Source organism: Pseudopodoces humilis, chromosome 27 (genome assembly GCF_049639895.1).
Source record: "Pseudopodoces humilis isolate 2021_Gansu_Grassland_sample_001 chromosome 27, ASM4963989v1, whole genome shotgun sequence".
Lineage (NCBI taxonomy): Eukaryota > Metazoa > Chordata > Aves > Passeriformes > Paridae > Pseudopodoces > Pseudopodoces humilis.
Genome location: NC_142226.1, coordinates 2,711,742 through 2,726,454, shown reverse-complemented (window position 1 = coordinate 2,726,454; position 14,713 = coordinate 2,711,742). Strand labels below are relative to the sequence as shown.

At 52.9% G+C, this 14,713-nt stretch overlaps 2 protein-coding genes across 2 annotated transcripts; one reads left to right on the top strand and one right to left on the bottom strand.

Annotated features, from left to right (window-relative positions):
• The first annotated feature begins 454 nt into the window (after positions 1 to 454).
• ZC3H12A (zinc finger CCCH-type containing 12A) lies at positions 455 to 9,289 on the top strand. The gene is made up of 5 exons (XM_005529921.3): positions 455 to 858; positions 3,798 to 3,937; positions 5,177 to 5,411; positions 6,335 to 6,441; positions 6,546 to 9,289. Exons 1-5 carry the CDS (start codon positions 455 to 457, stop codon positions 7,535 to 7,537), a joined length of 1,878 nt encoding a protein of 625 aa, XP_005529978.3. The 3' UTR covers positions 7,538 to 9,289.
• A 3,299-nt stretch (positions 9,290 to 12,588) lies between these two features.
• LOC148182527 (uncharacterized) lies at positions 12,589 to 14,412 on the bottom strand. The gene is made up of 5 exons (XM_088067306.1): positions 14,011 to 14,412; positions 13,759 to 13,846; positions 13,338 to 13,676; positions 13,043 to 13,105; positions 12,589 to 12,921 (listed from the first exon to the last, which is right to left on the bottom strand). Exons 1-5 carry the CDS (start codon positions 14,410 to 14,412, stop codon positions 12,701 to 12,703), a joined length of 1,113 nt encoding a protein of 370 aa, XP_087923432.1. The 3' UTR covers positions 12,589 to 12,700.
• Positions 14,413 to 14,713: the final 301 nt, after the last annotated feature.

Below are 14,713 nucleotides of genomic sequence, written 5' to 3'. Positions count from 1 at the left end.
TCACGGCCACCTGCATCACTGGGACCCAGGTGGTGCAAGAACACGTGTCGCAGCCCGTCCCCCAGAGGTGGCCCTGTCTCTGCCCCGGGGACAGCACGGGAGCGCCGCGGGCCGGGCTGGGCGGGCCGGGAAGCGGCCGCCGCTCCACCCCTCGCTCTGCCCTTCCGCCCTGCGCGGCTCTCCGGTATAAATCGGCGGCCGCCGCCCGCCCTACTCCGGCCCCATGGAGAGGCAGCGGCAGCCCGGCGGTGGCAGCTGCCCGGTGAGTGCGGGGGGACCGGGGCGGGGCCTCGGCCGGGAGCGGGGCCCGCGGTGCGGGGGCCGCGGTGCGGGCCCGTTGCTGACATCGCTGCTGATATCACTGCTAACAGCGCTGCTGACACCGCTGCTAACGCCGCTGTCGCCTCACAGGTCCCGGCGGCGAGCGGAGGTCGCGAGTCCCCCGCCGGGAGCCATGAGCGCGGGCAGCGTCGCCCCGGGCTGGCCTGAGGCGCTGCCGGCCGCGGCCCGGCCCGCAGCGGGGATGAGCGGAGGTCGCGAGAGCCCCGAGGGGCCCGGGGACGGCCCCGAGCTGCAGCTGAAGGTGGATTTTTTCCGCAAGCTCGGCTACTCCTCGGAGGAGATCCGCGTCGTGCTGCAGAAGCTGGGCCTGGGTGCCGACACCAACACGGTGCTGGGGGAGCTGGTGAAGCACGGCCCGGTCGAGCGGGACGGCCCCGAGGCCCCGCCCGAGCCCGGAGAGGCCCCGCTGGTCCCTCGGGGCGGTGCCGGCAACAAGTCCCCCGCGCCCGGCCCCGAAGAGACGGAGAGCGACAACCTGAAGCCCATCGTTATCGATGGTAGCAACGTGGCCATGAGGTGCGTCCGGCGTGGGCGCGGGGCTGTCGGGGTGTGAGCTCTGCCGGGCGCACGGAGCTCGGAGAAAGGCGCTGAGTGCCTCCTTCAAAGCAGCCGCTTCTGGGGGAAGTTGGAAAGGCTCTGGAAGGGGGCTGGTAATAATTTCCTCCAGCACATGAGGATGAGCATCACCGTGCGGGTCCGTCTGCCACTGCTCTGCCCGCCCAGAGCCGCCAGTCACGGGGCAATGATGAGGGCAGCAGCGCTTCCTCTGGGACAGACATTTCCTCCTAGCGCTGAGGGGATAACTGAAGAGACGTTGTCCTCTCAACTAGTGGCTTTGTGTAAGTTTCCGTAGCAGGAAGTTGCTCAATAAATAATGACAGTGTTAATTAGAGAAGGCTTTGTAATATGGAGCTTCATTGGAGACTTGTCTCCAATTGTGCCTATCTTATTTTGGTGAATCTTTCTACAAGGTAGAGAATGATGAGATGTCAAAGGTGTCACCAAGGCAGGGATATGGCTCATCCTCTGCATTTCATGTGTCCCAGTGTTGTTGGAGCAGGTCCTGTTGGACACTGACTAGAGGCCCCAGTATCCATAAAGCATCCAGAATCTCAGGGCTGGATATTTATTGGTGTGATGCCCCCAGTTTTCACCCTGGCTTTTGATCCCATGATGGTGAGCGCTGCTCGCCTTCACCCCAACCCCAGCAGAATGTGTTCCCACCTCTGTATAGTGGGGCTTCTGGGCTCTTGAAATCTAATGCACCCAGTTCTGAAAGCTTTTTTCTGTTGCAGCTCAGAAGCCGCCTCCTTTGTTGTTTATGTTTGTGTATGCAGATTTTATAAAAAATAACCCTGGGTGCAGGTGGAGCTGCCCTGTGGGTTGCAGTAGGTTTGTCTGAGGTGAAAATGCTGCGTGGAGGTTTGTTTGCAGGTGTGTCTTTCGCCAAGCCCTGGCTGACAGTTCTGAGAACAGAACTGAGAAAGATGGGGCACAGGCAAGTGCCAGGGCAAATGAGGAATGGTGATGGCCGTGGAACTGGGCTGGAGAGTGAAAGCCATGCCTGGTGTCCCTGAAGAGAACCTGTTCCACTTCCTACTCTCTCCATTGCTCTGGGAGCGCTATGGAAAGTGGCCTGTTGTGAGCCCAGGCTGATAAGTGACTCTGGCAGCAAAGTTTACCTTGGATAAATGCTTGGGCTTTAACAGCAGGATTTGCTGTGTTTGTTAATGAGGAGCCTCTTACTGGTGAAAGTTACTCCAAAATGCAGAGGGGAAATCACAGCAGCTGTGAGTCAGGGCAGGCCAGAGCCCAGGGTCTGACATGAGAGAAGCAGTCTGGCTTTTTTAAGCAATTTGCTAGAAGGGGAATTCCATTCTGAAACTTCCTGTATTGATGGTGTGATGTTCCCTGCTGATTCATTTGTAGTGTGTACCGCGGCCTTCCTCAACAGCTCTTGACAAACTTATGCAAATCATAGTGGAAATTAGCTTTTACTTCCTTCTAAGGGAATTTTTCCTTGGCTGCTGCCAAATCAGATCAGCCCAATTCACTGCCTTCTGGAGGTTTGAGGTTGGTAGCAGGGACTCAAAAAATAAAAAACAACCAACAAGCAAAAAAAAAAAAATCCACCGAAGAGGAATTTTTTTCATATTTTTCTCTGAAAAATTGTAGTAACCTGTGCCTGGTTATTTATGGCTAAATCCATCTGATATTGGAGAAAATTTATAGAGCATCTTCTGATGGTGATTGTCAGCCTTCTGTAATTCAGGATTCTTATTGGAGGTATGTTAGGTGTCTCTTTAGGTGTTAGTTCTGTTGCAAACTGTTTAGTTCTTCTAGAATAAGTACTTTGGTACAGCTCTTCAACTTTCTTTGTAGTTTCAAAGAAAGGTGAGGCCAGGAGGGGAATTGGAACTTCTCTGTAGTGGTGCTGCAACAGTGCCACTGTTGGCTCTGGTGAGGGGTTGCCAGGGGGTGGTGGGAGCTGAAATGTCATTCAGGTCCAGATGGAAGGAGTAAGACTTGGAACAGGGAGTGCCTGGGTAAGGAAAATCTTCCTGAATTCTGGAAGCAATTCTCCTTTTGGTGTAGTGCATCTTCCCAGAACTCTGTCTCAGAGCACGGGCAGTTGGATCCCCACAGTGTGACATATCACACTGGAATAGAAGTGTTGAAAGCTTGCCAAAACCACTATCAACAGAAGAGCTGATTGCACTGTAAATACTTGTAAAACAGGAGGGGCAGTTTCCTCCTAGAAGTTCTGGAAACTTATTGATATGACCTAATGAATAATTAAGGAGCTTTTTGCATCAGTACGTGGCTTCTGACAAGGTTGTCAAATTTTGTTCTCCAACTGCCACGAGCTGTTCACTCATCCAGAGCTGATCACAGGAGATGTTGCCATTTTGTGCAAATAGTGCATTTGTAGATGAGATTTTGAGCCATCATGGAATGAATCATCTTTCCTTGAGGTGAGAGTGCATATAAAATATCTTCTTGTCCTGAAGCGATCAGAACAAGTTTGCAAGCAAACCCCCAGTGAGGGTACAGTGCACCCTGGCAGGAAGCAGCCTCTGGCATTAGCTGTCAGAGTAGCACAAAGGGGTTTCAGATCACATTGTGCTCTGAGCTAAAAATAACCATCAGAAGTCCAGGGTTGAAGCAGAGGCTGTTTCAGAGCAGCTGCATCAGTTCCAGCTGCTGTCTCCCTCCCTCCCTCCCTGTGAGTATTTGTGTATTTACTGGTATCCTGAGGTGCTGAAATGAACAGGGGTGCTGGGCAGGTCTGAGTGAGGGTGTTGTTACACAAGACAATATCTGTGTTTGCTGCTGTGCTCCTCAGCACTTTCCTGAAGCTTGTCCTTGTTGCCAGCTCCCTTTGCTCTGTGTATTGCCTGACTAGTGTGTACTGAGTCATGAAGGGATTAAAGTCTTAATTTTCTCTTTTGCAGCCATGGGAACAAAGAAGTGTTCTCCTGCCGAGGGATCCTCCTGGCTGTCCAGTGGTTCTGGGACAGGGGGCACAAGGATATTACAGTCTTTGTGCCATCATGGAGGAAGGAGCAACCAAGACCAGATGTACTCATAACAGGTATGAAAATATGAAAACCAAAAGTAGCTTTTCAGGCTCCCTGCTCTGTCACTTAGTGAGCTTGCAGAATTCTGGCTAAGTCATTAATTAACTTCAGAATGGAAAGTCTGAGTAGTAGGAGCTGCAATGAGCTGAACTGACCAGGGAGAATTAGTCATTAACTTCTTCCCTAAGCCAGCTTTTGCCTGAACCAGTTGGAATAATTCAGAAATCAAGGAATGTAATACTGCTCTGCTTCCTAAATTCTTGTCTTTTATTTCTTGATTTTTTTTTTTTTTGTCTTGCAGGGACACAAGGGACGCTTTGTTCTTTGTATTTAACTGAAGCGTATTTAGACAGAATTATTCAAATTGGGGGGAGCTTGCAGAGAGCTGAGATTTCTGAGTAACTCAAACATGGATGAGCAGTGTGGAATACAGTCTGGGCTGCAGAGAAACCTGAAATTTTCTGTTCATTTATCACATTATGTTATATGTGCAGAGGCTGTGCAGGTGTGTTGGAGTCTGAGACACAGAGTGTGTGCCCTTGTCTCTGATGACTGGCTCTGAGATCCAGGAGAACACTGAATTTTATATAGCATGAAATTTATGGGCATGTTTTCATGGTGATAGATGAAAACAGCTGTTAAAGTTAGATAGAAAAGCTAAAAGTGTGTGTAGATTAGAGAGTTTTCTTAAGTCACGGGGTAAAAAAGTTAGAGTTTAAGCTAGTTTAGAAAGCAGAAGACAAGATGGAGGATTTAGAGTGTTGTCTCTTTTCCTTCTTTCTTCTTCATTTTCTTCTTCTAGAGGTTTTTGGGTAATAGTAGGTGATTGGATAGAAAATGCCACAGTGAAGCACACAGGTCATTAAGAAAAATAATATACATGTCTATTGTTAATTAGATAAGTATAAAAATAAAAAGGCTGCACAGTTTGGGGCCATTTTGTGCCATCAGAGCCCAAAGTGTACCAGGTTGTAGTGATTTAAACTTGTGCAGAAGGTCTGGAGAGACCTGCCAAGCTTTGTGATAGCATCCTAATAAACACGAGAAACAAGATCCTAACAAGCTTTGGAGTTTCCTTTCTGACCTGGAGAACCGAGATAAGTAGAACTCCCTGTAAGGGAGTATTCTGAAGGAGCTCAGCTCGGAGAAGCTGAGAAATCCAGGAGTGAGGAGGAGTGCAGAAGAAGTGCAGCAGAATCAGAAAAACAGATTAAAAAGTTATACAGGTGTGCTCACAGTTGTGTTTGCCCTAGACCAATACATCCTGCGTGACCTGGAGAAGAAGAAGATCCTGGTGTTCACGCCATCGCGGCGGGTCGGTGGCAAGCGCGTGGTGTGCTATGATGACCGGTTCATTGTGAAGCTGGCCCATGAGTCCGACGGCATCGTCGTGTCCAACGACACCTACCGGGACCTGCAGAACGAGCGGCCCGAGTGGAAGAAGTTCATCGAGGAGCGTCTGCTGATGTATTCCTTTGTTAATGACAAGTATGGTTGATGCCTTACATTTTTAGCTTTTATGTTTTTTCAGAGCCTGTACTGCGTTAGTGTAGGACTCTGAGCTCTGTATAGAGTGTTAGCAAGCTCTCTTCACATTGTGGTCAGACAAAATAATCCTTCCAGGCCTGAGAACCAAGGATACCCTCTGCCTCAGGCCCCAGAAAGTATAAATGAAAGTGAATTGGGGAGGGGGGAGTGAACTGGAGAATCTGACTTCATACCTGAAGCTGTAATTGGACAATTAACTCCTGATGTGCAAACAGACTAATCTTATATCTGTCTGAAAAACTTGTGACCATCTTCCAACTTGGGTGTAGCCTGTGTGAGGGTTTTGCACTGCCCAAGCTATTGAAGACCTTTAATAAATACTTACTTTATTCTCCTAACACTGTCTAGCCTCTGTTCTAGGCAGCCACTCCATAGCACCATGGTCACATCTTCCTGGGCTTTTAAGAAAGATCTGTGTGAACACACTGGCTTGTTCTAATGAAGTGATAGCAAGTGGCACATGAGAAGAGCAAAATGCTAGTGAAGAAATAAAGAAAAGCTGTAGGATACAAAGGCAAAAGAAGTTGGTGGCATCTCAGTAGCTGCTCCTGATTTGGAGCTAGGAGCTCCAAGGACAGCTCCAGTGTGTGATTTCCTCACTGGACAGTTCTTAGGCTCAGCACCAGGTACTAATTCTGGTCAACAACCAAGCATTGAACAACCAAGCATTGAATGTCTTCTGTGCCTGAAGGGAAGCATTTTGTGCTGGTGTGGACTGGGTGGCAGGAGGGTTATCTCTGCAGGAAATGGGAGAGCTTTGTAGGGCTCAGCTTGATCTTCAGTGAAATAGGAGGCTTTGAGAAGAAACCAAACCTCAACTCAAAAAGGTGAACTGCTTCTGACTGAAATTTATTTTTCTTTAGGTTTATGCCTCCAGATGATCCCTTAGGACGTCATGGCCCGAGCCTGGATAACTTCCTCAGGAAGAAGCCTGTACTTCCAGAACACAAGAAACAGCAGTGCCCTTATGGTAAAATCTGCCTTCTTTATGTGAAGAACAAGGTGTCTATGCAAGTATCATTCATAATCTACTCAAATCCATCTGGTCATGCCATTTTCTGGCTTTCCTTACAGGGAAAAAATGCACTTACGGAATTAAGTGTAAGTTCTACCATCCTGAAAGGACCAATCAGCCCCAGCGCTCGTTAGCCGATGAACTCCGTGCCAACGCAAGGCTGTCTCCAACCAGAAGTCCCAGTGCCAAGGAGGAGAAAAAGGGGAAACGGGGTTCCCAGGCAGAGCTCTTGTGCTCTGTGCCCACGGAGAGCGACAAGAGCTCTTTACAGAAGGTCTCTGCAGACAGGAAGAGCTTGGCCCACAAAGCCAAGCCAAGTGACGTTATGGTTCAGGCCAAAGGTTGTGTGTCAGGCAGTGTCTCCGCTGACAGGTACCAGCAGCCTCCCATGGACTCTCTGTCTTGCATCTCTCAGGAGCATCTTGACTCGGGCATTGGGTCTCTGGAGAACCAGCTGTCTGACATGTGGCCTCACAGATGTACCAGTCACTGTGACCATTCCCACACAGAGCAGGTGGCTGTCTGCACCTGTGGTAGGCAGCGACTCCTCTACCCACATTCCCCCAGCTTAGAGCAGAAAGGTCTGGTCTCTTACAAGCACAGCTCCCATAAATCTTCCTCTGGTCCTAGCTTCTTGCAGTACAGCCCTGAGATGCCTCCCTCAGGAGCACCCCACTCTTTCTCAGGCTATGGAGTGCCTGTGCATGCGGGTGCTGCAGGGCAGTACAGCCTGCCTGGTGAGTTCGGTGCCGCGCTGCCCCACTCGCAGGAGTTCTGGTCCGAGCCATACGCGCTGCCACAGGTGAGATCCCCTGGCGTGCGTGACCCCCGCGCGGTGCAGAGGGCCCTGGGGCCGGCCTGCGGGGACTCGGGGCCCTGGGCTGCCGAGGAGCAGTTTGCTGAGGAGCGGGCCAGTGTGCACGTCAAGCTGTGTGGCATCTTCCACCCGCACCTGGTGGATGCCGTGATGAGCCGCTTCCCCCGGCTGCTGGACCCCCAGAGGCTGGCAGCAGAGATCCTCACCTACAAGGCCCAGAACCCAGGTATGTGAGGCAGGTGCCAAGGGCAACCAGGCATGGGGAGTGCTTGAGGGGCTGCTTTTGCCTCTGCAGCTGCTACATGTGCTCCTTATTCCTTTGGAAGTACTGGTGGTGTGCTCACAGCACATTCTGCTCCAGCTATGACCGCATGCCTGTGAGAGAGGTGAGGGCACTCCAGCATCCCACCTTCCCCAGGGGCTGCTAAGCAGGAAGGGAGGCTGCAGCTCTAGAGCAGGACTGTTCTTTGGGGTTTGTGGGAGTCTGGCACACCCTGAGTTCCTGCAGTTGTCCATAACTGGATGTGAGAGAAGTGGCTGTGCCCTTGTGGTGGCCTAAGGCTAGTTTCTGAGGACCCAAATGCCTTGTCAATGCTGTTATTAGGTCCTGACTAAGCCTCTTAACTAAATCCCACCATTCAGATCTATGGCAAATGTTGGGTTATTAATGTAATCTGAAGGTGGGTTTATCTAACTGGTTTTACTGGTGCACTTCTTGAATGATGTTTTCCACATCCCTGCCACCTCAGCTTATCTCACTGAGGTGAGGTAATTCTGCCACATGGACCACAAGTGCTGAGTGAGCTGCTCAGCTTCCAGGAGCATACTCCTTGCTCAGGAGTAGCCAGACACTGCTCTGGAGCTGCTGGGCATGTGGTGACAGCCGCAGTGTCAGAGCAGGTGGGTGAGCTGAGCATGCTGTGAGTGCTGCTCTGCAACTCCCTGTCCCAGGCTGGCTCTATACAGTGCTGACAAGGATTTATTATGTGCCTTTTGGCTTCAGACAGCAATAGAATAGCTGCAGTCACATCTGGACTGCTGCCAAGGGCCTTCCCAAGGAGTCTTTAATACTTTGTGCTGTAAAGCTTTTGCTTCATCTTCTTCCTCACCAATATTTCCCCTGTTCCCTTTGGCTGTGCCCAATTAGAGCAGCATCCAGAATTGTAGAATAAGACTTATTTGGCAAGACTGTTCCTGTTTAATTTCCTCTTACTCTGTAAGATGTTTTCTATTATAGGTACTGTAAGATTTTAAATATACAAAACCAATTGCTATAGTAATTGGTTCTGGTCCTGGAATTTTGCTGTGCAAGGGATGCAGAAATGTTCCTGGTACTTGCAGGCCAGAAGCAATTAATTTGTTGATACACATTGTATCTGTGTGTGTTGTTGTTTTCTAAATACAATACGCTCTTCTGTGGTTAAACCAAGGTTATTGAGTGGCAAATTAAGAAGGGGAGAGTGGAAGGCAGCTGGTCCTGAAACCCTCCTGGGAGCAGTGTTGCCTATTTCTGCTCTTCCCTCTGATGTCCAAGGAATGACCTGCCCAGACTGGCACCATGTGCCATGAGACCACAGGGACACAGAAACCTGTATACCTGGTTAATAATGATACATTACAAATTAGTAATGTTTCATGTTAGTAAGCAAAATGCTTCTTAATTTTAAGTAACCTGATACTTTGCATATTTGTAAATTACAGAAAAAATGGTTTTTAATGTTATTGTTCAGCACCTTGCTGACTGCAATTTTAATCAATGCTGTTCTCACCTCAGCCATATATTACTTGGCAAGGAGGGTTTGGGCTTCTGGTGGAATGCTGGTATCTGCTGCCTCTCTTGCAATGAAAGGATTAATGTTTTGTACTCCCCAGCTGACACTTGCTGAACTTTCTGTATCACTATGCAGTGTAGTCATGTACTGAATAGCCATGTGACAGCCATGGCAAAGAAGAGCTGTGTTATATAAATAAAAACTGCTGACTTGACATATTTGGTCTCTGGTGGCTTTGTGGAGGAACATTCAACATTTTGGTTGGTTTTCTAGGGAAGTAAGAGAAATTATCCTTCCTCCCCATGGTTCCTCTGACAGGTTTAGATCTCTGTGCAGTCTGAGGGCTGGCTATTGGCTGTTAATCGATGCAGCAAGACCAAAACATCCATGTGCTATGGCAGATAAGGGCATGTGCAGTGTCTGCTGTTTATTTGGCATTACTGGGGCTCTCAGTGCCCAGGGCAGGCACTGGCAGGGCAGGTGGGATGAGCAGCAGCACTGGCTCTCACTCAGCACCACAGTGGATGTCTCAGGTGCTAAAGCACAGCACATTCAGCAATTTTGGAATCAGCATGGACTGTGTTTGCCTTTAAGGGGCAATTCCACAGTACAGCCTGAAAATAAATATATTTTATCCAGTTACAGTACATCTGTGTCAGATGTTGAGTGGAATATGTGAATGGTAACATATCCAGGTTTTACTCTGAAGATTTGTCATGGACTGGAAGTGCAGCAGGAATATCAGTGCTGATGTTGTGTTCCCCTCCCACCTGCTCCACTGCAGCACAGCATGTTCTTATCTCACTGGTTAAATAACTTTATGGTCTGTATTGAAACTTGTGCTCTTCATTTACCACAGGGCAGTGACTCTAGTTAATCAGAAACCAGGGAGGCAGGTGCTCCCAGAGAACAGCTGCATTTCAAAACAAACCTGCAGCCTCACAGTCAGAAGTGTCTTTACTGACTGTGGGAGTGGAAACCTCTAAGGACATCACTGCAGTGACAGAGCTCATGTGGCTCGGTGTGGGGGGATGGAGTGTTGTGTCAGGGATCTGAGCACACCTTTAACCAGGTGAGGAGTTTGGTACTGTCAATAATGGGATCTGTAGCTGAAAAATGCTGCAGGGTTTTAAGGCTGGTGTGTCTGTAATAGGTAATTCTAGTTCTGGTGGATGTGTCTCTCAAAGCTGTTTTGACACAATTAAAGGAATCAGTAGAAGTGCAGAGGTTCATTATTACAACCAGGGGAGGAAGAGCTGGAGCTGGCTGACTTTGATATGATGTTTCTATTGCAGTGACAGTCCTGGTGGCACAGGGAGTAGTTTGGGAGGGTCAGGCCCTAGCACAGATCTGGTGGAAGTTACTCCCCCAAAACTGCTGTGTCCCACTGCTGTGCTCTGAATTTTCTCCTTCATTCACACAAAGTTCTGTGTCCCCATTTCCCAAGCTCACTGTGGTGCCAGATTTGGGAAATGGGAATCTTCATGGGAACTGTTGCTGCCGCGCATTTTTTCCTCTACAGACTCCTCAGTGCCAGGAGTGGTGGGGCTGGCTGCCTGTGTTCTTTGGCAACCCTGCTGGGGCTGTTAAGATGGGGTCTTTGGGGTGCATCCTTTGGCTCAGCACTTCCTGGGGCTTGGGGGTAGAGCCTGCTATGACTGCTGGGTGTTTGCTTTGTGTTCCTGGGTGAGCCAAACTGGGTCAGATCTGTGTGTCAGCTTGGAGGAAAGGAGGTCACACATGGGCCTGTTGAAGGCTTCCTGTGCTCAGGGGGCTTCCCAGCCCTCATCCTGTCAGCTGTGTGCCACTGAACCCTCGTACTGAGCTTCAGGTGAGGCTAGTTCCTCCAAGCAGGCCAGTCTGCTCTCCAGGGCTTGCTTACCTCTCCCTGGCCCCACTGCCCCATGCTGTCCTTGCTCCCTAAACTTCCATCTGAACTCAGCTGGTTCCTTCCATTGAGGGTTTCCAGGATGTGGCTAACTCAGTTCCAACATTTTAAAGCATTTTCAGAGGCAGGAATGGGAAAGGTTCCTGTGCAGGCTGTGGGAAACTGGATGGGGGTGTGTGCACCATGGTGGGGATGCAGTGATGTATGTGCTATCCATGGGAGCAGATTCAGCATCAACCCCTTGTTCCCCCAGTGCTGGGGCTGCTGCTCTCCCCATAAAGAGGAATAGATGTACCGAGCATGGCAGCAGCTCTGTGCCCTGCATCCCAAGCTGTTGCTGCAGCACAGCCTCCCTGTGAGCCAGGACTGCAGGAAGCTAACTGCAGTCAGTATTGCACACAGGAGAAGGGAAAGGTGCTGGGGATGAGCTTGAGTGCTGCCCCAGGGCACTGGGGGGAGGCTAGGCTGGGATGGGGTGGTGGTGGAGGTGCTGTCAGCACTTGCTCTCCAGCCACATGATTTTCAGTTCTCTCACAAGCTTTCCTAAGGGCCCTGAATAGCCCGGTGCTCCCCAAGGCCAGGGGTTACCCCTGGAAGCCAAAGCCCTGTCTGGGGCAGCAGCAACTGCTCAGCCCACCTGACAAAGCCACTGAGGCCCCTGACCAGCATTGGGGAGCACTGTGCAAGTGCGCTGGAGTAAATACAGCCTCAGGTTAAGCAATAGGTCAGGAGGCTTTGGCTGGGGAAAGGTTTCCGTGGCTCTTGCCTTGTGTGGGTGCTGTGGTGAGGGGCTGCTCCCGTGGGGGTGCAGAGCTGGTGGCTGTGGCTAATGCTGCTTGATGTCACCCTCTTCCTCCTGGCCCCTGTCCTGGCTGGGGATTTCCAGCCCAAGGCTTGCCACAGAGAGGTGAATGGTGGCTGCAGCATAAACAGGACCTTGTCACATTGCTGTCTGGTTCTCCCATGGTCTCAGCATGGATGCTGCTGGGATTCCTGCGGGAGGACAGATGGGCCAGCTTAAGGCTGGGGTTTCAGTGCAACAGGGCCCCCAGAGCAGCTCATTGCAGGATTTGGTTTACTTTGGTATTTCTGAGTAGCGCGGGGCCGTGCCACCTCCACCCTGCCGGGGCCAGGTGGGTGCAGGGTGAGTCAGGCCCCTGATATTTGCATTGCATCAGTTCCCTGCATGTGGGAGCTGCACGGGCACGTTGGGAGGAGAGATCCCTGCCGATCCTGCCTGCTGCTGGAGCCTGGCCCCAGCCCCTGCTTGCTGATCCCTGCTCTGCTTCAGCCACAGCTCATCCTGTCCCCCTCCCCAAAGAGCTGGGGGCTGCTGCAGGGCACTGGAGCGGCTGTCCCAGCTCTGCTGGGGAAAGACCAGGCAGACACAACCGATGGAGAGCGGCTGCCTGTATTGAACAGTGGGAGCGTGGGGCAGGATGCAGCCCCCCATGCTGGGCCCGTCCTGGGCACTGGGCAGCCCCTCAGCCCTGCTCCCTGCAGTGCTGCTGCTCCCAGCCCAGCTCTTCTGGCCAGCAAGAGGCTGCCAGCCGTGCCTGGGGAGCCGGCTGCCCTCAACTGCTGTTGGGAGGAGCTGGCCCAGGGTTGCAACATGTGCGGGAGCAGCTGCTGGAGAGGATGGATCTGGCCATCGATCAGGATGTCGTTGGGTGAGTTTTGCAATGGTTCACCCCAGTGCAAGGTGACTGCAGCTGGCACTGACCAGACTCCTTGTTCCTAGAACCTCCCAACAAGCAGCAGAATAGGAGGGGATGCTCCTCGGTGGGCTTCACCAGAGCCAGCCCCCGTGGAGCACGGGCAGCCCTGGGCAGGGAGGGCTGTGATGTGTCCTGGGGCAGACCCAGGGCCAGTGGCTTGTCCTGACCTGCCCTCTGGCTGGTTCCTGCTCCTGGGAAATGGCTGCAGTTCTGCAGGATGGGGCCGGGCCCAGCCAGCAGCGAGGGATGGAGGCACATACAGGGATACAGCCAGGACTGCAGCCTGGCCTGTGTCCTGCAGGATCCCGAATGTGTGGATCCTTCCTGGGTTGCTGAGGCCCTGCTCACACCTTCACTTACATTTTCTGCCTGTCACTCTGGATGGAGCCACGTGGTTGCCGAGGTGCTTCCATACACTGACATCCTGGAAAAGAGCAAAGGAGAGAGAGGGAACACCAGTGGGAACACCCAGCCAGGCTCCTGATGGGAGCAGATGCAGAGAGCTGGGACCCTTTCGCAGCACCTACTTCCCTGGGCTGCCCAGTGCCACCCAGTGCCCAGGTGGGAGCTGGTGGATCCCCCATACTGCCCATTAGCACATTGCCCCCTCCCCAGCTACTGCCTCCCTGTGCTCCCCCACAATTCCCAGCCCTTACCTTCTGGGCTCTCTCCCTCACTCCCACTGGCACTTTGATCCTGGGCTTCCCCTAGCAGCTCGGGGCTGTCACCACTGTTCCACTGCCACGGCAGCTCCTGCAGCTGGAGCAGGGTGTGAGGGTCTATGGTGTCAGACGGGACTGTGGGGGCCAGGACCCCCGGGGGACTCACCCGCTGGCGCAGGCTTTGCTGTTCCCGCAGCAGCTCCAGGAAGCGGCTGCTCCACAGAAGCTTCTCAGCGCCCAGCTCGGTGCAGAGGAAGCGGACATCGGCCTCCAGAGCCTCCAGCCTCCGCAGCACGGCCTCGCTGGCATCACCATGCCACTGCTCCCCCACCACTGCCCTGGCACCACAGCTCAGCTCCTGCCAACCCCCATGGCACCTGCCAGCCCCAGGGACGTCTCTGGGCCAGGGACTCACCTGTCTGTCCAGGCTCCCATGCAGAATCTGAGTCCACATCCTCCTCCTCCTCACTCCTCTCTAGTCTAAGCTGCAGGGCTGTGCCGAGCTGGAAGCCAACACGGACAGTGGGGACTGTTGGTCCATGGGCAGCTGAGTCCCTGGCACCAGCCCTGTCTGGGGAGCCCCCCTGGTGCCAGCAGGGTTTGTCACCGGGCTCAGCTGTGTCCCGGGGCTCGGTCGGTCAGGGGCCTTTCCCGTTGCGGGAGTTACCTGCTCGGTGACCTGGAAGGCGCCGTCCCAGCAGCTCTTGTAGCACATCAGCAGGACCTGGGGAGAGGAGCGCTCACAGCCGCCCTGTGCAGCGCAGAGCCCGGAGCGGAGTCCCGCGTTCCCAGGGCTCCTGCTGGGCACAGGCACAGAACGCCCTGGGCCAAGGACCAGCCCGGGGCGAAGGTCCCTCTCCCGCAGCGCTGCAGCGATTGCATCCCAGCAGCGCCCGGCTCCGGTGCGTGGGGGTCCCTGGGGAAGGGGCTGTGTGGTACGGACCCACGTCAGGCTCCAGAGCCCCCGCAGTCCTCGCAGCGCCGTCCCGCAGAGCGACAGGAGCAAGCGGCAGCCGGAGAGCAGGAGCCGCCTCCAGCCGGGCTCGGGCGCTGCGCGCTGCCGGCCCATGGCTCCTGCGGGCCGGGACACGCGACTGAGAGCCCCGGACACTAAATGAGCGATGCCAACACGTACCAGGGTCTGTCCAGCACGGCGAGAGGGGACCGGAGCGCTTGCGGGGCCGGATCCCCGCTGCCCCCTTACCCAGCCATGCACCAGCCCCTCCTGCCCCTCGGTGACCAGATGAACTCCTGCCTAATCCTCTTGGTGACGAGGTTCTGCAGGGATTAACGTTTCCCTAACGCTCCACCTTTGGGGTCCATAAGGACAGTGGCTGCTCTTCTACACTTTTCTTTGCTCAGGATTTATC